This window comes from Polypterus senegalus, chromosome 1 (assembly GCF_016835505.1).
Source record: "Polypterus senegalus isolate Bchr_013 chromosome 1, ASM1683550v1, whole genome shotgun sequence".
Taxonomy (NCBI): domain Eukaryota; kingdom Metazoa; phylum Chordata; class Cladistia; order Polypteriformes; family Polypteridae; genus Polypterus; species Polypterus senegalus.
In genome coordinates, this window is record NC_053154.1 from 278637722 (window position 1) to 278663389 (window position 25668).

The 25668-nt window shown below is 36.8% G+C and overlaps 1 protein-coding gene across 3 annotated transcripts in view; it reads right to left on the minus strand.

Moving 5' to 3' along the window:
• Nucleotides 1-1252: 1252 nt before the first annotated feature.
• armh3 (armadillo like helical domain containing 3) overlaps nucleotides 1253-25668 on the minus strand; it is a 196803-nt gene continuing 172387 nt past the window's right edge. For all 3 annotated transcript variants that reach the window (XM_039775147.1, XM_039775131.1, XM_039775140.1), the window contains 2 exons: nucleotides 7793-7909; nucleotides 1253-2256 (listed from right to left, as the gene is read on the minus strand). In XM_039775147.1, the coding sequence (XP_039631081.1) occupies nucleotides 2164-2256; nucleotides 7793-7909 (210 nt within the window). In that variant the 3' untranslated portion in view covers nucleotides 1253-2163. The remainder of the gene's footprint in view (nucleotides 2257-7792; nucleotides 7910-25668) is intronic.

Here is a 25668-nt window from a genome sequence, read left to right on the forward strand (position 1 = left end):
GAAGCGGTTGTGAAATTGTTGTCACATGCACACAATGACCACTCTTTGCATAAAATCCTGTAACTCCTTCAAAGTGGCCATTGGCCTCTTGGTACCCTCTCTTACCAGTTTCCTTCTTGCTCTTCCATCCAGTTTGGAGGGACGGCCAGGTCCAGGGAGGGTCCTAGTAGTACCAAACACTTGCCACTTCTTTATTATGGACTTTACTGTGCTCCTTGGGATTGATAAAGCTTTGAGATTTTTTTGTATCCACCTCCTGCCTTATGTCTGTCCACAACTCTATCCCTGAGATCTTTTGAAAGTGGCTTGCCAGCCATAGTCAGTTGTTTGCTGTCAGTTGCACTACCAAGCAAGGGAATGCTCCAGGAAACAGCTGTTTTTATGCTTCACTAATCACACTGATTACAATTGATCATAGGTGGAAGAAAGCCAGTAGCCATGGTCTGCAATGGAAATGGTGCTTATTTACACCTGATTTGAGTTTACAAATATTGTTTAGGAGGGGGGTGATCCTTTATTAATCTCAGCATTTCTTGTTTTTTATTTTTAAAAATTCTTCTGAACTGCAGCTGTGCATCTTTCACTTGGATGTTATAGATTGCATTGTATAGCTGGAAAAATATTGGTATATGTGTTTTCAAAGGGCTTTAAAGCAACAAAAATGGGACTATTTTCCATTCCCACTGTGTGTGTGTATATATATATATATATATATATATATATATATATATATATAATATATACACACACACATTTATTTTAAGACCATCTGCTGCATAATGCAAAATCCGACAATCCTCTCCCAGACGTCTACTGTTAATATTCTAAGGAGACTAAAATGGTAGAACAACAAATTGTATTTTTTTCTTTTTTAAAAGCTATTATATTTTTCTTTGGTGGCAAGTGAGCTTATTCTAGAAGGAAAATCTTTAATTTATGCAGAGTATTGTGTTTCCAAGCAACAATAATGGCATTATTCTGTATTGGTGTGCTTTTTTCAGTAAGACAGTTTTAGGTGCAGTGAAGAAAAATTCTAATTCAATTTAATTTTATAGTTCACTGAGTCTGAAAAGCAAATTAGTGAAGTAACAGCCCTAAACCAAACTCCTTAGCTGATGTTCATGTGTATCATTGGCACAGCTGGGTTTCAAAGCAAAAACTCCTACAGGCTAGAGTCAGGTAACCTCAAGGAAAATAACATCCCACACATAAAACAATGCAAAATAAAAAATAAGATTTTTTAACACTTGGAATTGTTAAAAAATGTCTATTTGAAGGAACAGTACATATAAATAACACTGAATACTTTTTGTCCATAACAGGTAATACAGCAAGATTTAAAACAGGTGGTACGTACGATTTCATCAGAATGGTCAATTATTTTAAACAATCTATCTGAGTATATCAATGACACATGACAAGGCATTCCCATCTCCATTTACACACATCTTCTCTCCTACCATCCTGAAACAAAGTGTATTACTCTCAGGAATCAGTGAGAAACCTGTAGACTAGCCTTATAAAGCATAATCTTTATTAGGATGTATTTTATCTCGCTAACTATTGGACTGCCACATGCAAGAGAGAGCGCACTGCAGCACTGAACACCCCCTTTTAACAACATTGATTTCTTCATTGTTACCTGGGAAACCAAAAGAAAAGTTCTTGATGCTGCACTCTAGCAAATTTTCAGATCACACAACTCAATTTAACTAAGCCCTCAGTGCTTTTCACTTCCAGTTTATTGATTTGCAGATTCACTATATTCAGTTTACCTGATTTAGCTGACTGCTCTTCGGATCCCTTACTAGACTGAAATAACAGTAAAAATTTCCATAAAACAACAATGTATTTTTGACACAACAGAATAAGAGAGATTTGTTTTAATTCAATCAGCCTTAATGAACACTGTTCATTTCAGTGTTGCAGAAGGCAGGATGGATACCCCCAATAGTCCCCCTACCCCAAACAGATGTAGAGTTACAGAGTCTGAACAACAATTACAAAGCCTGGTTATTTCACAGCTGAAAATATTCAATTCTTTTGGGCAGCACAGTCAGTGTGAGAGATGTCTGCATCGATCACAGTGTAAGTAAAGTGTCTACAGGGCACTCTGGGAGCACATTATGAGAATGACAGTTCAATTGAGACGAAGACAAAGTCTCAGGATATGGAAGAGAATTCTTTCAGTAGGAAGTCTTGGCTCAGAGTGTTGAGGGACACATTCTTCCGCACATTCAAGCTGATTGAGCGTACCTATAAAATAAACAAGAAGCAAATAGGATCATTATGTAACCAGTACTTATTTTATTAAAACTTTCAATGCTGGTCTACCAGTGCAAATAGATTACATACATTTAGAATAATTAGTTGTATGCTACACCACCACTGGGCCTCAGCAATGATGAGATGGGACCTTAATCAACATTATCTTACTTGCTTCAAATGAAAAGATAGCCAGACTGACAGACAATCAAGATAGACAGACAGGGGAGGTATAATATTTCTACCTCCCACACATTACCAGCAATCACATACACACAAAAACTACAGTAAAACAAATAAATACATACACAGATAAGAAGTAAGTAAAATATGTCCATAATTTGTTTGAAATTATCAAAACTTACAACTAGAATCAACCCTCATCAGAGCACACCCTTAAACTCTCACCCACACTGGTCTAATTTGGAGTTGCCACTTAACAGAACATACATGATTCTATACTTAATAAATGGAACAGAAAATAGATGTAGTTCATGGGTATTAAAATTGAACAAAATTTTTCTCTTACCACATGGGATAGTTGGTAAAGCCTCATTATATAGCTGGCAAAAAATGAGTTCTTGAAGCAGCACATTATAATCAGCCATGCACAAAACATGCCCCATTGGTTGACCACAGTCTTCATGCAGAAGGCACTTCCGCGTGTTCCATAAAAACACACTGATAATTTCCAGATCTAGATCGGAACACTTTATGTAGGTACTAGCAATTAAAAGCCAGCTTTTAATTATGGCTGATCTGGATGCAGAAAACTAGTGCAGTTATTTGTCATTTTTTTGGTTTTCAGCTGAAAAGTTTAACACTAGAATTACCAGAGCCTACGAAAAAACTCGTAGATCCAGCCCACCTTAAATCCGTGAGCACCTCTCCGTCAGTGTCTTTTGTCCTGTAAATGTGGTGATAAAGACAAGCAGACTGCTATTCCATCCCCCCACTGCCGCAGAAAGTGCACAATGTTCTCCCAGCTCATACCTTGATTGATTGTCTGGGAGTGAAGTACTGGAGTTTTAGAGTGGAAATAATAGATCATTATTTTGAACATATGCAATTCATGTGTGTTCCGTTTCTACAATAATCTGTGTAAACAAATTGTTAAAACAGAAACTTTTTCATATTTTAGTAGTAAATGACAAAAGTTGGCATAATGTGTGAAGCCTGAAGTCCAAAGATCAAATAAACACTTTCACAAAAGGTTCAAGGATGATAGAACAGCTACCGTGGCGTAGTGGTAAGATTTGCGGACTTGTAATCAAGAGTCCCTGGTTCTATCCTGACTGCCTCCTAAATTTGCAATTTTTTTTCAGTAGTGAGCTGCTCTTATTGCTAATATTATACAGTACACAAATACATTTGGTTTGTATCTGTAATAGACAGTGTACATTTATAGGACTTGAAAAAGTTACCATTTTCTTTCCACTTTTATTCTCTCAGTAACAATCACTATACATAGATGCGAGTGGTGTTCTGAGGCAATGGAACTGGACATTCTCTGATCTGGAGGGATAAAAGCTGACACACAAACACTGGTGAATCTGCCTTCTTCGTATCTCACCGTCACTTTATTTATTTTTTTTAATTCAGTTTTATTGAGTGTTCCTGCTGATGCTGAATTAGTATGCACCTTATGTTATGGTCTATGATGTCAAAAAAAAAAAAACCAAAAAAAAACCAGAGACATAGGTATATATGATATTTGGAATTATTATTTTATGACCTTTATAGTACATTTCAGAAAACATTGTGGCACAGGTGCAACATTATTCATATTCATTCTCATAACATCTTGCGGTTGTAATTGGTGAACGTATGTTTTTTGTTTTTTCTGATCTTGCCAGTCCCCACATGATGTTGTATGGGGTTGTTTCTTTTATACTCCCTAACATACAGAGGAAAGAATAGTACAGAGAGGACAGCTCAGCGCTATATGCAATCATCAAATTCAAATGTTAACAGTTCACACACACGCAAGGACTGTCCTTCCTACATTTACGACATGTGTACCTGTTGCAATGTGCACACTTCTCTCTATGCTGTGGTTCCTATTACATTGAAAGGGCATCTGACACTGACTCTGAGTTTACTTTCCTGGGGAAAGTGGCTGTCTTGGAACAGAAGCTTGGCAATGTTGCATCCTTCTTTTCTTTTTCCATCGCCTTTTCTAGTAAGATGCAGCGACGATGTTCCTCTGCAAGGTGAGCCATGAACGCTCTTCTTTTTTCAGTGGCCCCAGTGCATGCCTTGCAAAGTACATGTGCGTTGATCGCCGCCAGGTCAAGCTTAATATAGCACACGGCAACTTGCCACCTGCGTGTTCCTGCTCGCACTGAATAAGCTCACGCTCTCTGGTGAACAATGTCAACGCAGCACCAGGCAAAAAAAGAAAGAGACAAATGTATGGGACATTGGGTATAAATGTATTGTACTTGTAAAAGTTAGCTTTTTTCAGTTTTATTCTCTCAATCACAATCATGCTCTAACCCCTCGCCTCTCCTGATCTGACTGTAACTAACAGCGGAAGTATAAATTAACACCCAATCTGACGCTGCTTGTTTTCAAATAATACTGTATTCGTGCGATGATGTTTCTGATTGGTACTATTCAGGTCATAAAATGAACAATTCCAAATATCATATATATCTATGTCTCTGGTTTTTTTTTTTTGACATCATAGACCATACTAATTCAGCATGAGAAGGAACACTCAATAAAACTGAATACAAAAAATCAAGTGACAGTAAGATACAAAGAAGGCAGATTCACCAGCGTTTGTGTGTCAGGTTTTATCCCTCTGGATCAGAGAATGTCTAGTTCCATTGCTTCAAAACACCACTCACATCTACAGTTACTCCCAGTTTCAAATAAAAACTAACAGCGTCAGATCCCTAGGGCAGTAGTATGTATCGTGACCGTTACTGAGAGAATAAAGGTGGAAAAAAAAAAGGGTAACCTTTACAAGTCCTATAAATGTACACCGTCTGTTACAGACGCAAACCAAATATGTGTGTACTGTATAATATTGACAATAAGAACAGCTAACTACTGAAAATGGCAAATATAGGAGTGAGTCGGGATCGAACCAGGGACTCTTGATTACAAGTCAGCAAATCTTACCGCTATGCCACGGAAGCTGCTGTATCGTCCTTGAACCTTTTGTGAAAGTGTTTATTTGATCTTTGGACTTCAGGCTTCACATAGTATATAGTTTATGCCAACATTTTGTCATTTACTACTAAAATAAGAAACATGTTTCTGTTTTAACAATGTGTTTACCCAGATTATTGTAAAAACGGAACACACATGAAATGCATGTGTTCCTAATAACGATCTATTATTTCCACTTTAAAACTCCAGTACTTCATTCCCGGATAATCAATCAAGGCATGAGCTGGCAGAACATTGTGCACTTTCTGCGGCGGTGGGGGGATGGGATACCAGGCTGCGAACAGATTTAAGGTGGGCTAGATCTACGAGTTTTTTTCTCCCCCTTTGTTGTGGGGTTCAATGTGGTAGTCGTGGCACTTTGTAGGCCAGTGGAAGAAGCTGTTTGCAAGATATTATTAAGAGAAGACAAAAGATGCAGAGGATGAACAATACTATAATTCTACAGTTGAGACAGCTCTATTCAAAGCCATCTGGATACGTGAACAAAATCAAGACTAGTGAGATAAACTCCTGCTTAGAATGCTAAAGAACCCCTACTGCTGTACAGTCTCCTAAATTGTTCTATATTTTCTAAAGTTCAAAAGACTGCAACCTCATAGGCTGCTAAGAAGATATGTGATTTTAAAATATATATATGTGTCAAAAAATAGTCAGCATCATGGCATATTGCCACTACCACTAACTATAACACCAATTTTTTTGGAATAGATAAGCCACCAGTGTTGTGTTCTCTGATCACCTCTATACCAGGATCCCACAAGGGAAGAAGAAGTGTGGTGGTGCAATCGATGTATCCCCAAGACAAGACAATGATGGGTTTACTTGAAGCTTCACAGTTGTATAACATATGAATCAAAATGAGCACCAGAAACAAACCGAGGGACAAAATTTCTCTAGCTTAAATTATTTTAAACATGTTACTCTAATTAACGTATAAATGGGGACTATACACTGGTACAATTTTGTCACTGTCATGCTGTGATCAAATGACATAGGTTGGCTGATACTCACACCACAATGGTCAGAGTTTCCAATGTGTGGTGTAGTCAGCAATTCAAAGACACCATCTGGCAGATCACAAAATCACTGACTGTTTAATTTCATGGATAAGAGACAAATGATTGCCACGCTGCTGAGCTCAGATGCAATGGCAAACCCAAGCACACCTCGACTAGCTGCTTATCAGTGGTGGAATCGCCTAACTCTTTGTGGAAAAAAATAGAATTTGCCACATATGATGTGTACATTTGTTAAAAAACACATTGCACAACCGTGTGGTGGCTCAAGCTCCAAGAAGACAAATAAATTACTGTTCGGCACAGGCACTGATAGGCACTGCCAGAGAAGACGTGAACCTGGTGTTTGATAATAAGTTGCAGCAACGACAGTACATAGTCGGTTGTGCAGAGGTCATGGCGATGCATAACACCACAACTACCATAAACGTAAACTACCAGCCAGCCTCCATGGAAGCCCCAGCCACACTGGAACAGGTTGAAGCCAGAAATCTAGACGTCTAAAACAGGAACTTCAGCACTCAGGAAGATCTCCCTGAAGCTTTCATATTTATAAAACACACTGTGCAGCGCCTTAAAGTTCAGTCGGAGGTTACACAGCAGGCAGAGAGAATAACAACAGGTGTCAGTGAAACCCATCAAGCAAATGTATGATAGATACAAGTAGCAGTTCTGCTATACTCAACCCACATTGTGTGCGCATAGTACTGCTTACTATAACCAAATACTGTGTATTTTATGCTTTGCTAATGTTTAGAGTATTCTGTTACTTAGCTGTTGCATATATATATATATATATATATATATATATATATATATATATATATATATATATATATTCCTACTGTTTTTTCAAACAAGTGATTCAGCTTCTTTATTTGTTCTTTGAATAGCTCCTATTGGCTGATCAGCTTGTCTGTAAAGATTTACTGTTTATGGGATTACTCTTCCCAATAGGATCAGTAGAACTAATAGGAAGATGGCTATAAAAAGCCAACAACCCTTATTACAATCAATATCACTGCAAGACAGAAAAAGCAAGCTAATGAAAACATGGAAAGTTAGACAACTCACTTTAAAACTACAAAATAGTCACAGCACATATACTATAACCCTGCTCACAGAATACCAGGATGATTAGGTAATTGCAATTTCTGCCAAGTCATTTTAGAAATGAATAATGAAGAAGCTGTTAAAGACACAACCAGAAAGTTTGGTTCCCGAGTTGGAGTTACACCACATTAAGCTTAAGTACTACTTCAGAGAATTCTTGTGTATGTATCTTTTTGAATGGTTATGTAAACAGCACATCTTATATTATTACTTACCAGCTCTTTAAAGAAGGCAGCCTCTTTGGGCTGCTCAGAGTACCTCTCATACTGATCCAAGCCATCTTGCAGCTTTAATGTCAAAGTGTCATAATTTGAGCGCACCACTTCTAGAACCTACAAAGGCAACATACAGAGTGAAAATTTGAATAAAATGCTCTATTATTGTCTTTTGACAATATGTAGCATTTAACATAAAATTTCACACCTAATGAGTCCTGTTTAAATCAAACTTTCCAGAGAAGAAAATAATAAAACCGGGTAATCATGTAAAGCAGTCTTGAACCAAAATCAAACAACATATTAAGAATGTCTACACAAAAATAAAGTTCATGAACCACCTCCTTTATTACCCAGACAATATTTAGAAAAGCTACCTCTTTCAAATAGAGTAGCTCATAAATTAATTGAATTTTCCTGCTTACCTTTTGAAATAAACACCAATTAAAAATAAAGAGGTAGCTATCAAAGCTGATGCCTAACTCATGTCTTGCACTGTGCCATCTAATTTCTTGTTGGCATTTGCAGAATTACTGAACTGTGACAAATTGGTGAACTAGCTGGGGGGGGCCTTGGGGCATTATCCATACTAACTGCTGCTTGACCCAGACATTATGTTTGCTGCTAAGTTAAAAGCTCATTTTCCTTTCTCAAACAGATAATATTGTAGGTTGTATATCTGTAGCTTCTTAGTCTAGGAAGAAAGGGGAAAAATGATTGTTACTGAAAAATGTGCGTAAAGCCTGCCATGCAGTTATTTGTTCAAGTACGAACATCTTAAACTAATATAAATAAAAAGACAAATTTGCACATCTGTGTAAAGTTGTTTTATACACTATATTACACATGATGTACCACTTGAAAAGATTTTAACCCAAAGAACAGACTACTGCATGCTGTCTAATGGATGGATGCAATGTCTGCTTTTAGCAGGATAAAAATTAAGAAGGGGTTTTTGCACAAATCAATGTAAAGTTCATTGTATTACTATGCAAAACTATTCTGTTTTCTAGCAAAAATGAAACTGAGGTTAAACTTGAAATGTCTCTAAAGAGCTGTTGATCTGCAAGCTTCTAGCTTGTTTCTGCTAAAGGCATGACATGCTGATGCTTAGCCTGCCACTGGCTCTCATGAAGGTGGATAAGGTCTTGGTGCCACTGATGTTGTGACTTTCAGTCATTTTTTTGTCTTTTGTGATCTAGTGGTATTTTTTGCCCAGGGTATATTCCTAACTTACACCCATTCTAACTGGAAAGGCTTCGCCTTTGGAGCCCTTAAGAGGATTTAGCAGGGTCAATAATCAATTTATGAATAGATACAACTATCTGTTAAATAATCTATAATATTTTACAGGCTAGCAGCCATTTTTGCGTATCCAGTATATGATAAGGCTACTCTGCTTTCATGGTCTGATATTAATAAAGTGTTATGATAACGAACAGAATATATTTATTCAGCAAAGCATGTAAATAGAAGTTACATCGAACTTCACCAATACCAAGTGCCAATGTTGTACTTTATGTTGCACTTTAGACCTTCTTCCACATCTGTGACTATACTAACGAACACTCTATTGGCTTTAAAAACTAAATGCATGCAACACAGACAGTGCCTTAAATCTGTTAGGGGATTACATTAGCACCCCACCAACTTAATGTGTCTGTCATTCTGCACAGATGTCAATACATTGGACACAGTATTAAATGATTATAAAATGAGCCATATTGATGTCTGCTCAGTGTGGGAGTTTTAAAACATTTATTACACATTATATTTTTGAAAGAATAACACATACAAAACAGCTCATTTTATTACCTTTGTAGCCTAGCCAGAGATATAGAAATAGTTTGTTTGAAACCTGTCTTGAGTTCTTCTTGTCATAACAATAACTGGTGCTGCACATGTGAAGTTTCTATATTTGTTCTGTACCAGTGTGGGAGTTGCACCAGGTAATATTAAATAGCAACACTAAACTGGTCCAATACAAGTGACTATGGGTGTATGTGACATTGACGTGCAATGAATTGATGTACCATTCCAGCCTTGCGATCAGTTATGCAGGGATAGAAACTGATTCCTTGTAACTCTGAACTGAATGAAAAACTGTAGCAAAGACCAATAAGAAAATGTGAACAATCTATATTCTTATTGGCTCTATGTATGGTGTTTTAATTGGCGAGCAATCCATTCTGCTATTATTTTTTAATCAATGTGGCTTCATCAGGTACTGTATGCTAATTTTTGGACGCTACAAGGTAAAACCTGGAATCTAACAGCTGACTGGCCATACAATTGTGCTCTGAAAGCATGGGCTAATTATGTAGTTTTATTTCTGAACACATCTTGTAAAAAGAAAAAAAAAACTGAAATAATGATTGGTTTTTATTTTGAAGTGCTGAGGGTTTCCTAGGTTTATTAAGCTAAACCACGTGAGAATTACATATAAAATATATCATTTGTGCAATCACACACTGAAATTCAAGATATTTAACTGCTCCATGAGCTATGCGAAGTCTATCCAAATCTGTGATAAACATCAAGAAAATATACTGCAATGCCAATGTTCTAGAAAGGATGGAGGGAATAAATGAGATGCATCAAAATATTAATCTCAAGAGTTTGTATGGTCCATTGGATTCTCTGCTTTTTTAAAATTATCTACATATTTGAATTAGACTATTGTTCGAATTGCATTAGTTTTGTTTAATATTGAAACAAGGCATCAGTAATATAAGGGTAATAAATTTACATAAAAATTGTTTCAAAATCTTTCACCTTTAACTTTTGAATCCTCTGGGCTTAATCAAATAAATGAACTAAGAAATGCATTTTGTTTTCAAGTAATCCAGATGCCAAAGAGGACTTTAGGTAAATATCATTGCCTATCCCCAGAACTGACCTACTGCAGTTAATTAATCAAATGCATGATTTTACCTGAAAACTCAGCAAAAGCTGAGAAAAAGTCTTTTACTAAGATTTCACTCCATAAAAAATGTGTATGAGAGAGAACTGAATTAACTATTGCTTGGAGCATTACTGACAATAATAATATACCAACAGTTTCAATATGTGTAAAGTAGTGTTGGCTGCAGGTTTTTGCTCCAACCAGTTTGCTTTTAATTGGACTCTTGGACTAATTAGGTGAACTGTTATTTTCCAGATTCTGTGTTTTGGGAACAATATAGAAATTATAAAACTAAGTTTAGCAAAAAAAATATATTAAAATGTACTAAGCAGTTATATGGGAATAATGTATTTTTTGTTCTTTTTAACAATATTTTCATCTTGATTTCCATTCTGCTTTTCCAGGTGTTCTAATTGTTTAATTAATCCATTATTTACTAATTACTGGGTCTGATGCTAAAGTAGTTGCAGCCTTTGATGATTCAGTGGTTTGCCAGGGTGTCTGCTCTGCTCATTTTTAAGTGTCATTAATAAGATACAACGAGGGGGAAAACTGCACAGAGAAAGGGAAAAATATAATGAAATCAACAAAAGAGTTAAGCATTTAAATCTATAGCAAAAGAAGAAATATTTCTATATGTCAAAATCATGCCGCTATGCTTTTCTGAGTATACAATAAGAGAACAAAAATACCAGCTAATTAAATGAGATCAGTGCTATCAGGTGTTCTCACTGATTAGGAAGCTGGTTGGAACAAAAACCTGCAGCCACAGGGAGTCCCCAGGAACGAGTTTGGGAAGCAATGGCGTAGGGTATTCATACATGCTCGCATTATGGGGTGAAACTTGGACTTTGAAACTTTCCTTTGTATGCAATTATGTATTTATGGATGTATATGGTATTATACTATACTAGAAATCCCTTAAAGGGATGCTCACGTATATGCCTAAAAAAAGGTTAACCATTATTATATTGCAAAAATCTACTATGCAGTTCATTGCTTCAGACTAAAAGTGACTGAGAAATACTGGCTCCTAAACCAAAAAACACTTTTAAATCTTATGTTTTGTGTGCATTTACATTCTGCCACTCCTGGGGAAATGTAACAAAGTAACACAAGGACCTAGTGGATAACAAAGCAAAAAAAATGAAGCCAAATATAGTTGATGTGTGCTAACTCAAAACAAGTTTTAGGATCTCACATTTTCAACAAGAATGTCATTTAATGCAAAAGCATTTTATTGGTATTGGACATAACTAAAAACATTTTTTTTTCTCACTAATAATGTAAGTTTATATAAATGTGTTTTCCAGTAACACAAAGCAATTCCACCTATAACAGCTGTCTCTATAGTTGTTTATTTTCTAAATAGCAAGGAAGAGAAATCAGGTCAGGTCAGGTTGGAGAGCAGGTACAGGCACAGTGTGCTGCCGCACCTACCACATGACGAAAGAGCTTAGGATCCTGGTTGGCAACCCCCCAGGCAGACATGCAGTCCTGTCTCATCCACCCAGAAACGATCATCTTTCTGTCGCAGCCAGGTGTTACGTGGACATCCCCTTGGCCTGGTCCAGCCTCTGTGGTCCCTAACAATTAAGATCCTGTGAACTGAATCATCCTTGGGGAATCGTGCCACATTGCCGTAGTGCTGTAACTAACGCTCACTCGCAATGCAGGTAATGTGCCTCATTTGGGACTTTGTGAGAAATTGCTCGTAAGAAACAAAGTCAAACCAGCAGTATCCAAGGATTCTCTGAAGAGACACAGTACCGAAGGAGTCCAGTCTTCATCTCAGGTCACTCACAACCATACAGCAAAACAGGAAGAACCAAGACTCTGAAGACTTGGACCTTTGTCCTTTTGCAAAGATATCAGTGTCACCACAAGCTCTATTACAGCAACCTCACGACCCCCCCATGCTCTCCCAATCCATCTACTGACTTCATAGGAAGAGTCAGCAGACACATGAATGTCGCTGCCAAGTTAAGTAAATCTCTCAACAAGGTCAACATTCTCTCCATAGACAAACACACCACTAAAGGCTGTGCTCCAGAGGTCATTAAGGCCTGGACCTTGATTTTTATCCAGGACACTGGCAAGCCCAGACACTCAGACTCCTTGCTCAGTCTCTCAAGAGCCCCAATGATAGCCTCCACTGACTCAGCAAAGATCACAGCATTGTCGGCAAAGACAAATCTTTCTTCACTGACAGATGCTCCACAGCCACTGGACCCCATAACCTTGTCCAGTACCAGTCCATGCAAGCACTGAACAGAGTGGGAGCAAGAACACACAGCTTGATGTCTAGCACCTAGCCAGAGAATCAAGCTTTAAACAGCTGCTCAAAGTAGCCAGCCCAGCAGGTCATGGGCTGGCTGACTACTTGGAAGTACAATGCAATCCTTAATATCAATTAAAGTACCATCAAAAAACTTAATGAATGTCTCTTTTGAATGAAGCACAGCAAACTTAACAAGGAAAGAAGACTGCAATAAACACTGGGCCATCATACTGACCTTCATTGCTTTTTTCCATACCATCGAAGAATACAAACTAAAAACTCAAACATTTCTTTACATATTTTAACTAGTAAGCTAACATTTATAATCTGACTAATTAGCATTCAAAATTCTAAGCTGTTTAAACTTTTTCAAATTCTGTGCTTTTAGAGTGGCACTACAGATGTCACAAGCAATGAAGGACCAGGCCCTACGGAGGTAGAAAATAACATTTACTGGCTCATTACTCATACAGTAGCTTCAAATAGCATCCAGGTGTAGTACAAATTTGTAGTCCCATATATGCAATTCTGTCAGACTCTTTTGTTTTGTGGCTGCATGCCTGCTTCAAATGTAGAAAGACAGAAACAATCACATCCCTTGCCAACAATCCAAAACCAACAAACAATTGCAATTATGAGATTAAGAAAATCCATCTACAGCAGCCACATATTTATTTTACAATTCATTTCAGTAAGACACCACTTCACTTGTACATTCACATGCAGCTGGCTGTTCATCAGGCATCACAGATATGCACTTTAGTTGCCCATCTCACATCTCTGGTACTTGTCAGGTGTTTGTAATAATACATTATACACTCAATGACTATTTTACTTAGTCCACCTGCTCATTAATGCAAATAGTCTGATCCTCCAAACAGCCAATAATGTGGCTACAATTCATGTATAGAGCACAAAGACAATTAAGAGGGTTTGTTGTTGCTCAAACATTAAAATAGGTACAATATGTGATCTAAGGGAGTCTGACCCCATATGGTATTATTGTTGGTGCCAAACATGATTCCAGAACCTCAGGAAACACACTGAGATTTTAACGCATTGCAGAGTTTACAGAGGATGGTGGTATACACAAATAACAACCAGTAGGGAGCAGTTTTGTGAGTGAAAATACCATTCCAAGGACAGAAATTGTTTTATGGTGTTATCTAGTCAGCATGAATCAAAATTATAAAGGACAGTTTTCAGAACTTAGCTGAATCCATGCTAAGTATAAGCTGTTGCTCTGGTATTATGGAATATAAAATAAATTAGCTATGGTGAACACTTGAACGCAATTATTTAAGCCTAGCTGAAGTACCGTTGTTGCCTTGATATCAATAAACAGGGAAAAACTATTTTGGAGATTCAATATTGATAAACATAACCCACGATGAGACAAAAAAAGACATACTCTTAAGTCAAAAGGTGTATTCCAGTGAGACAATGACATTGCTATCCAAATTAGTTGAGAAGAAAACGTTGTACCTCTGATCTTAAATTAGATCCTGCTTTGGTTGGTAGAAATGTTTGTGGACACTGATGACAATATCCTTCCATCAGCACCTGCGCACTTCTGCTGCCTGATGGGAATTGTAGTCCCTGCTAGATTTTGGGTTGCAACCCCAACTCTAGTATGCCATGTAGTCTATATGTGAAGTTGGAGCAACAATATAACCAAAATGTTGGAAAATCACTTCAGTGGGTTTGAGTGACAAGCAAATAAACAGACAGGCAAACAGCTTACAATTGTATTTATATTTTATAAACAGACAAGTCACATCATACATGGATCCACAATCTGTAAACAAAAACCATGCCACATATTTCTGACCAGCATCATAGAGAAAAGCCAGTTTGCATGAGCCGTAGACACTTACATGCTGCATGTGCAGCACTAAAATATCTATTTCATTATCTGGAGATTCATGCTGTGAACAAACTGGTTGAGCATCATCTTACCAGAAAACACCAATGAAGCTCTATTTACTTAAGAGAACGAAAGGCAGAAGCTGACCATTCCAAAGGTAAAGACAGGATAAAATAAAAGGAAATACCCTAACAATTAGTTTTTGATGAATTTGTATTTAAGCATGATGTAGGTAGTACCAAGATGGAAAGACAGAAGATGCTCATTGAACAATTTATTCCAATAAAAAGATTGTTTATTGAGCAATAATAAACCGCAATACCGCACTCTTAAAAACTTAACAAGTCTGATTACTTCACTTTCCTGTTGTTATGGGACACAGGAAATGTCTCCAAAACAACAAATGCAAACTAGGAACAAGATGTGGCAAAGTCTTGTGCTTTTCGGCTGAAATGTAAACATGGTTGTTTATCATGGTATCAGTAACCACCATCATGCTCTTTAGCATCGCTCAGACCAAGGCAAGCACTAATACCTGCAAAGGGCTAGTTGTTCCTTTTCTTTGGAAGCCTGCCATCTTTTATGAATCTTCCTGAGGCTTATTAAAGCATGCTCTTCCCTTCCCTGTTGAATGTTGACACTCATCTAGCGCCACCCACAGAAAATTGCCACCTACCTTGCCTGTGAAGAGTTGTATGCTATAATCTTTTTTTCCAAACTCAGCAATAAGCACTGAGTGCTATAGAACACCCTGCCACAAGTGAAACGACACTGAACCAGATACTGGCTCACTGCAGAGCGAGTGCATCTGTTGATACATAGCCAATTTCAAGACATCAATCAACTGTAAGGATACATCTTCAGGCCAGTAATCAACTCAGTGATACACTAAGAACAAAATGAAAAATATCACAGATGTTTGAATTTGTGACCCACTTGGTTTCAGTCTGCAGCCCTGTAAGGGTAATACAGAGTTTTATAAAGCAACATAACATTAATATAATTCCAAAACCGGCTTAATACAATTCAGAATAGAAGAGGCACCAAAGCAATCCTGAATGTTGTACAAGTTTCCTGTGTGTCACACATAAAATTCGCCTAATGACTTTAAATGAAAGCCTCCTAAGTTCATAGTGAAAAACAAATGCAGAAACTGACAAGAGCCTACAAAATTCACAAAAACAGTAAGTGCCTTGTCTGCCTTAATGTACTTTAACCCCATGTAGGTGTTAATAGCCCTGCCATAAACTAGCAAAAAAAAAATAAAAAACTATAATAACCTGACTACAGCTTCAATACCCTAAGGTGTTTCCATACTTCCAGTCAGTGGTGTGTCAAAAATGGTAACAAAGCTTTCATATTTAGTGGATTCCCATTAATCTTCTACCTGTCAAACTTCAGGCATTTTTGCTTGGCATGTGAGGTCCAATGAGCCCACATTCAAAGGAACAGAATTACTTCAAATGAGAAAAAATGCCTAACATAATGCATTTTGTGGCGGCAGCAGCAGCAACACCCTGGGGCACAGATAGGATACTGTCCAAACTGCTCCCAATAAGTATTTGCTGGTAAAAATGTTTCTAATTTGGTATCTGCAACAGGGTCCAATTAAACACAAGCAGTTTCATTCAAAAGTCTGGACACACCAAGCAATATTCATGTCTTTAATAGAAACTGAAACCTTTTTTTAATCAAAATACCACCAAACTGCTTTAAAAATGTAGCCAATATATTACTGGTGTTTCTAAAGCATATTATAGCTTGTAATGACTAATTTTTTATTTATTATTTACATTTGACTACAAAGTCCCATTTTTATCAGCCACTCCTTCAGTGTGCTAATGGTCAACTCCATTTGCTTACCCTTAATTTGTTATTATAAATACTAACTGGTTATTAGAAAAACCTTTGTTATTGCTTTAGAGCCACTGAAACATGTTATTCTGTTCAATTCGGTTGCAGAGTACTGGCATTCCTAAAGTTTAGTTTAGCTTTTTTGCAGGGAAAAACTTGGGTTGGTGGCAGAATTGGCACTTCAGCCACCATAAAAAAATCTCACACTGTTCCACTCCATCTGAACTAATGTGGTGCTGAGGTATCACCCATTGCACTTGGGTCCTAATCTGGATCCTGAGTTGGCTGGGTGCAGCAATGCACTGTATCAGTGTGTGCTCCTAACCTCTCTCTCTCTCTTTTTTTTGTAGAATAAAGGTCATTCCATTTTGACAGAATGCCAAGAAAGATTTCACATAAAGCCACACTAGTAAAGTCTTGGCTGCATTTTGAAATCAATTTAATTAATTTTTGATAAAAAAAATTGTATCAATTTCTATCAAAATCATGAAAATTCCTGGGTGTGTACAGATACTTGGATGGTATTGTATGCTGTGTACAACTGTACAGTGGATATAAAAGGTCTACACACCCATGCCAAAAACACAGATTTTGTGTAATAAAAAATGAAACCAAGATAAATCCTGTCAGAACCTATTCCAACTTTATTGTAAAATTGCAGTCTATACAAAGAATGTGAATACAAGTTAGAAACTGTTTAGTGAAAAAAGGAAAAAATAAAATAAAATCTCAAAAACCTGGTTGCATGAGTGTGTACACCCTTTAATAATCAAGGACGTGGCAGCATTCACAGTCAAGCAATCATAATACTTCTCATCTCAAATATGCAGATAACCAGATTGGGTTTTAAGATTTTATATGGTAAATTTGATTTTGAATTGTATTTTCAATTTTTTCCCTGACACCGTTCACCACCTTCTTTTTTTCAAATTTTGTAGAGCTTGTGGTTCCATGTTTTGTTAGTAGCCAGAACTGTAGGAATACCAACACTGCTGAATAACTATATTGGCCACTCACTGATTATCAAGAAAAGAAGAAAAAGAAATATTCATGTTATAGCTTTCATGATCATCTCACTGTTACATATACATTCACCTGTCAATACAGGGACACATACTTTTTGTTTATAACTACGCTAACCAGTATTTCTGCAGGTTACCATCTGACGGTGGTTGCAAGTGTGCTGTATAATGCAGGGTAAGGATCAGACAGTGGCATGAGAGCAGAGGATGCCAACAGACTGGATGACATCAGTAAGATCAGCTCTGTTCTGGACACTAGTCTAATGGAGGTTGCAGCAGAGAGGATTTTGGATATTTTGTTGGCTGTTATTAATAATATCACACACCTTCTGCTTGAGACCCTAAAGAACTTGCACAGAATCTTCAACAAAAAGCCGATTCTACAATGGTACTCCAGGAAATACTGTACTACCAAAGGTCTTTTTTACCACATGCCATCAGACTTTACAAAATGTCTTCTTACTAAACTATGTTTTCATCTTATTTTTATATGCTAATTAAAATATGGTCATATTAAATATTTCAGTTTACCTTTACCACTTTAGACCTGTGTGTATTCAGTGTAGTTTGTGTATATGCTGGATATCTGTTGATATACTGTATATGTGTACTTTGCTGTAATACTGCAAGTTCCACTAGGGATCAATAAAATGTGTACTAGATGTATGTATCTTTATACTGTGCCTTCCTAAATAATTTTAACAATTTCTTTTCAATCTGTTTGTAACAGTATGTCCCAAGGTGGACTGGAAGTCCAATAGGGATGGCTCCTGTCTTATACCTGATGCTACTGAGTTAGGCTAGAACTTCCTATGAACCTGAAACGGAAAAGTGGATTTCCAAATAAATGAAAGGTTGAACAAAGTTTTCGCAAAAAATAATGTCCAGTTAGAAGTCACACATTATATGATGCTCTAATGGCCTTGTGTGTGTCTTCTATTACAGACACACAGAAAGCATATGAATATTTTTTAGTAATTTTCTTTAGCTAAACAAGAATTAATGAAACACTATAAATGTAGTGGCATGAACTGAGAAATTCATTTTAGGAAAATAGTTTTGAAAATTGCAATTTCTAATGAAGACAGGTCTTTTCTTAATGTTTTATTTTGTATTGTATGATTACAATATCATATGGTTATCAACATCCAAGGATTTTTATTTGGTGGCACGTGGGTAAGCCAAGCAACCAGGCAGAGGGCACATAAAATCTGTATTAGCCTTGCTGCAGGAGGCAGCTAGTTTCACTGTTCCTGCTCTATTCTGACACACCTAGTGCTCCAGTTGGATAAAAGGACTGTTGGCTCACACTGAGAAAAATCATCAACTGAAATGACCACTGTTGCCAGACAAATCTTCCAGGATTAGGCTAATAGTCTTGCTAAGTAAGACTTCTCTAAAAAGACGTTGCATTGTATTCTTTAACTACTGGTTCAAAGCTGAAAATGGAGGTCATATTTTGCGATGTCAAGGTGAGACGTAGCATAGGAGGACTAATGAGAAAAGATAGGCCCAACAGGATTTGACCTTGAAAAGAAGAAGCTGATAACTCCTTCTAGGCCAAATGTGGGTAAAACGTAACTGGAATGTTATGCCCCACTTGATAAACAGCAACCACTCTCAAAATGGTTGAAAAACATATTGGGTGGCTGTAAGAATTTTTTCATTAAAAGATGCTTATCATCTTTTTTGTTAGAAAATACTCATCAGATACATACATTCATAAGAGGCTTTCAGTATCATCCCATACATTTTCTGAAGCTGCGTTTTTTGGTCCAAGGTTATGGAATTTAAAAACATAAAAAGCATGAACCACACCCAAAAGAGACAACAGTCATACCCAGGGCCAACACAATCAAGACATACTAGTCACATCTGGGTTGCCAGTCAAATTAATCACGTTTATGAATGTGGGGGGGTAGTATACTTCTCAGATTAACATGAGAATGTGCAGATTTCAAAAAGTAGGTATCTTAGTGGCGAAGGAAGTAAGGTTACACTCTTTGCCACATTCAAAAACAAAGAAATTTATATTTAAAATATAAATGTAAGGTAAATTTATATTTATTTGTTTAGCAGAAGCTTTTATTTAAAGTGACACACAAAAGACATCAAAATAATCAAGTAAACATCAGTCTAGGGGACTTTTTGGGATCAAAGGTTAAATGTCAAGGTTACAGATTTGATCACTACATGTGAAAAGATCAGAACAAAATATGAGCTAGTTACAATTCCTAGGTTAAGATAGTAATTCACCCAGCAAATCAGTCTTCAAACTATTCTTAAAGACATTGAAGGAGTCAGAAATTTAAATGGAAGGGGGAAGCTCATTCCATCAGCTAGGAGTTACACAAGAAAAGATCTAGACTGGATTTGATGCCACACAGAAGTGACATCACTAGACACCTTTTATCAGCAGACCTTAGTGGTCGAGAAAGAGCATAGGAGGTTCTAGAAGATACCATGAGGTCCTCTGTAGGGAATGATAAGTGTGTCATTGGCATAGCACTGATAAGAAAACCATATGATATGAAGATAGGGCCTAGTGAGGAGGTGGTATAGGAAGAAGAGGAGAGGGCCCAGAACCAACCCCTGGTGCACCCCTGACATTCCTTCTCTCCAGGACAAATGGGAGAATCTGCCCAAGAGGTAGGACACAAAGTACCAGAGGGCAGACACAGTGATTCCAAGGTCAGAGAGGGTGGCAAGGTGGATCTGGTGTTATTAAGGAAAAGTATTCATATAGAATAGTGTAAGACAAAATTTATAGCCTTTGAATGACAGAATCTCAGATAATTAGGTAATTAGTTCTTTAAGTCCCATATGATAAAGTTATTTTAAATATTATAACAACCTATAACCCACTTATGCTGTGGGCTGGCGCCCTGCCAGGGGTTTGTTTCCTGCCTTGAGCCCTGTGTTGGCTAGGATTGGCTCCAACAGACCCCTGTGACCGTGTAGTTAGGATATAGCGGGTTGGATAATGGATGGATGGATAACCCACTTAATATAATTCAGGGCTGTAGGATATGCAGTTCCTGGCAGCATATGATACAAGGCAAATTACAAATCCTGGACAAGGTGCAAGTGAGTGTAGATGCTCTAGCAGTGCACATTGTAGTAATATTTTAAAAACTGTTTATCATACTTTTGCTGAACTGCACCAATTCATTGCAGCATTTACCTAGATTGTTCAAATTTTGAAGATCAAACTAAACGAAAATGTGAGAGAGTGGGCCGAGAGAACAGCAGAGTCAGCAGGTTCCCACTTTAATGTGTGATTCTTTTGTTGGTGGGACCTAAGCTGGTATTTTTGCCCAGCAGAAGCAACTGCACTGAAGATTGTTTTAAGATTGCCATCTCTAATTAAGGCTGATTGCTACTTAACTTAACTCCCTACACTTAATAACAAGATTTTAAATACTGTGTATTTTTAACAAAGAATATCCTTTCCAAGCACAGATCAAACTATATGCGACAGAAAAGCAAGTGTAGATACAGAGTACATGTACATTTAGAGTTTGGGAGACTGCAAATATTTGCATGAAACTGCCCTGTCATATTCTGAAATTTTGTCCACAGCAGCTTCCTAGCAATAAGCACCAGCTGAAGGAATAAGCTCTATCTCCCATTGACACTCTAGATTCAGAAAATGAATGGAAGGTGGAGGTGGAAGTTGAAAGGTCTCCATAAATTATACAAAAACATGGAGTGGCCTGCCAGAAATAATCATTCCTGGATGCCTGGGACATGCACTCCATTGGTCTGGGTGACAAAATGCATTTCCTTCAATACTGCACCTTTATTGAGAGACACAAATTCTTTATCTTTTATTTGCAAAATTACCATGGTTTCTGGAGTGGTTCTTTGATTTAAACCTTTCAGATGAGTAGCATGTAGACATTCTAAATTGTTTCATCGTTACAAATAATAGTTGCAATTTGAATATAACTGATATAAAGAAGCCACCGTCATCTAAATGCCAAATAAGAACTCAAATAAAATGAAAATGACAGACTTGTACCACATTCACTCTAAGCTGCATTCTAGAGCATTTGTTTGTACACAACAGTGAAAAGTGCACATCACCTTTGCAGTTCCAATACTGTCATTAAAACTGAGTCCAAACTAAAGTAAAATGGGTTTGATAATAGACAAATGGAGTCGAAAGTTGAAATATCACTGATAGACTACAAGCAATTGTTGAAATGTGATTAAACTTCAAGTTGTTCAAAGACCTGGATATACATGAATACACAGACATAAACAAATAACTTGGAATGTCAAATCATCTTAAATTAATTGTCTCCTGACCCATGAAAAAGAGCCCCAAAGTAAGATGAAAATTTAAATTTCACATAAAGCACCTGAGTGCCATAACTGAACAATACATCTCCTGTTTTATTATTCAGCCCATGTCTATGCAAATTTAAAAGTGTGTGCTGATAATTTTATTTTATGCTACTCAAGCCAGAGCTAGTGTAAGATTTTACAGTAGTAGCAAAATGTATTAAAGTGAATATTCTATCCTGTTAATTAAGTTGGCATAGTGTGTCCTCTGCCAGCTGTGAGTTTACACACCAATGGAGGCATATGCAGAAAACACAAAGTGACTTATTTTAAAAATATATTAAAAAAAGAAAAAAATCATTATGAATGCCTTTCCACAAAAAGCACCACCACCAGTAATTTCAACTTCATCTTTCAAATATAATCTGAGAGTAAGTCAAACAGCAAAACAGTAGGTCAATATGGTGTTATGTTTAATATAAAATAAATCAAAAATATGTGATCTAGTATGAATAAAACTATTAAGAAACTACAAACCAATTAATTGTCACCATGTAAGCTTTTCAAATAAATCAATGTAAATGTATTTAATGTAATGTCTCAAACCAGCTTCATCCAATTCACAGTGCAACAGAACCCACATGGGATGGGGTGCTGGTCCATCACAAGGTCCACTCAGGCACACACTCATACTGGGCTAATTAAGAATCACCAAAATCACCAATTAATCTAACATGTATTGTAATATGCATCTTTGAGAATGTGGGAGGGAAAACCCATACAAACATTAAAAGGCCATTCAGACACAACAAAGACAATGACCAGACAAAATGAACCCAAATTCCTTGACCTCTGAGGAAGCAGCACTAACCACTTTATTTCCAACCTCTTAAATATGTAATAAGGAAGTCTATCATTCAATTTAGGAAGCATTTTAAGAGACATTCATAAAAAGTGAAAGGACATGTTAATACATTTGACAAATATCAAAGATGTAACCATATAATCTACTTATGTTTTCAAAGGTTCACAAAAAATGATAAGAGTTTCTTATGTGTGCCCTCGGGAACTACATTTCTCACTACTTTATAAGACATGGATGTATATCTACTGCTTATACATGTTACATAAGGGTATGTGATGCTGACTTGCCTATTCTTCTGCTTGACATTGACTGTGGTCATGACTCAATTTGAGTTCAGAACTCTTTTATTATGCCTTGGCATTTAAGTGGCACCATTATTTCCATGCTCAATTGTTAATTCTTTGTGTAGACCCTCACTTGCTAACATGTTCTGGAAGATGAACAGGATGTACCAAGGAGCAAATGTTGCAGTAAGAGGGTGAGCAGCCACCCAAGAGCCTCCACACTACAATCTGTGATCTCCCTTCACACACTTATAATAAAAAGAATTCAAAAATTTTAATAAAGGTACACACAAAACTCATACAGTATATTCATATTTTTACTCTCTAAAATCCACTCCCATAAGCAAACCTTCTCTCACTGGGACACACTTGTCTCAGTCAAGGGCTCTGCTCATCACCTGAGTGGCTGTGCTTCAGGATACATAATTCACATACAGAGGTTGTTACTAATCTTTCTACACAATATGTGTGCAAAACACGATTCAAAAACAACAAAACTGAATATTAGTCAAATCCTGAAATTTATTTCCTAATTAATTAATTTTCTTTTTTTTTGTTGTTTGACAGCAAAATCTTTTCACAAAGGTCATTTTTTTATTTAAGTGAAAGACTGGATGCTTTGTTGTGTGCACTGCCATCTTTAATAGGGCTATCATAATGCACCAATAATATGTGCATCATGTTACTCAGCAACATTGCCTCAATAGCCACAAAAAGTGATGTGTTGATGAGAAGAGTGCCAACATTTAAGAGATGTGTTGTGTACATCAAATTTTACTTGGTGGCTTGGTAGCTGATTTAAAATAAGGAAATTAACATAAATATAATATTCATCTAGAAAGCAGCAATAAATGGGAAAAGCCACTGGGCTGTGTCAAATGCCTTGATTTATTCTTCATTTTTACATTTTGACAAGGACAACTGGTTATCCTTCATCAAACAATACATCGCTACACGAGTGGAATACTGAGAGTATTTTCAATAACTTAAAATTGGCAACATAAAAATATGCTCCTAATATTATACTATATGAATATTAAACAAGCTGTTTAATTATTAGCAATTTTTCTACACTTCATATCATCAATTCACATAAAATACAGATTTTTAACAATGGAATGGAAGCAGGTAGAATGTGTGTTACTCAGTTTTTCTGACCATTACCTTTTCATCTTATTTTTAATTGAAATTAACACATGGAAAGAAAATAAATGATTCACCTGACAGCTTTGCTGTATTAATCGTACACTGAAAAACCATACTCTTGAACATTTTAAAGATTGTTTTAGTGCTACAGCACACAGTGCAGGAGGGGCAATAAAAATTTCAAATTAATAAAGAATTTATAAATACAATATATTCAATATACTGTATATTAATACTAGGGGGCTCTGCCCCTGCTCGCTTTGCTCGCCAACCCCTGGGCTTGGTTATCTGGATAATGTAGATTCCGGAATATAAGCCGAAAATTTCATCCTTTTGGCTTGGAGTTTGGGGGTCGGCTAATACAACTAGTATCGTTTCAGTTTCAAGATTTCCAGCGCAATGCCGGTTTTGCTGATGAATATGGAAGTAATTAATGATGAAACCACAGCACCTTCTTTCAGATGAAGAAGTAACTTTGCATGCCGGTACTTTAAATTAAATAAAGAATTTATTCAAAAAACTGTTTTAGTTGTTGATTTTATTAATAAAATTTATAATAAATTATCGGGAAGTTTAAAATAAAAATTTTTGTTTTGATTTACGACCAACATCTTGCGTTACGACCCGAATGCGGTCACGTGTATCCGCTTGCGCGATTGTAAACAAACAACCGAGAGCGTTAGTAAGCGTCAGTTGGAGCCCAGATACATGTGTTTGTGGATGTAACTTTGGTCATTGCAGTGATTTACCTATATATATAATTCACTAAGACCATGCAAGCAAGACACATAATTGCTAAGGAAGGAAGAGAAGGTAACGAAGGTAAAAGCGATCACAATCAAAACGAAGATGGAAATTGTGTGGAAATATGAGAGTGCTGTTCGTGTGACCGATCTCGCTAAATATGTACAGCATGTCAAAATCCACCATCTCGACAATTTTACAAAGAAAAGATTTGCATAAGGAGACTCCTTCTAAACAATAATCACCTTCCGTTTCATTTTCCTCCTCCTCCCTTCCTGCAGCCCAAAGATGTCAAATTAAATGGTGAATACAGTATGAAATTGTTGTTTCTAGAATAGAATAGAATGCCTTTTATTGTCACTATACACATGTACAATGAGATTAAAAGCAGTTCCTTCAGTGCAGACATATGTGTAGAAAACAAGAAGTAAATAAACAAATAAACAAATGGTGCCAAAAGATGCAAAGAAGTTGCAAAAAAAAAGTTCTGTATAGGGCTTGCATGGTTGTTTCTTTAGCCTTAGCATAACGGCGGATCTGCGGCCCCGCTTCTGCTTCCTTTCTCTCCTCCGTCTGCGTCGTCTCCTAGACCCGCTATGTTGTCTGGGATGTTGTGCG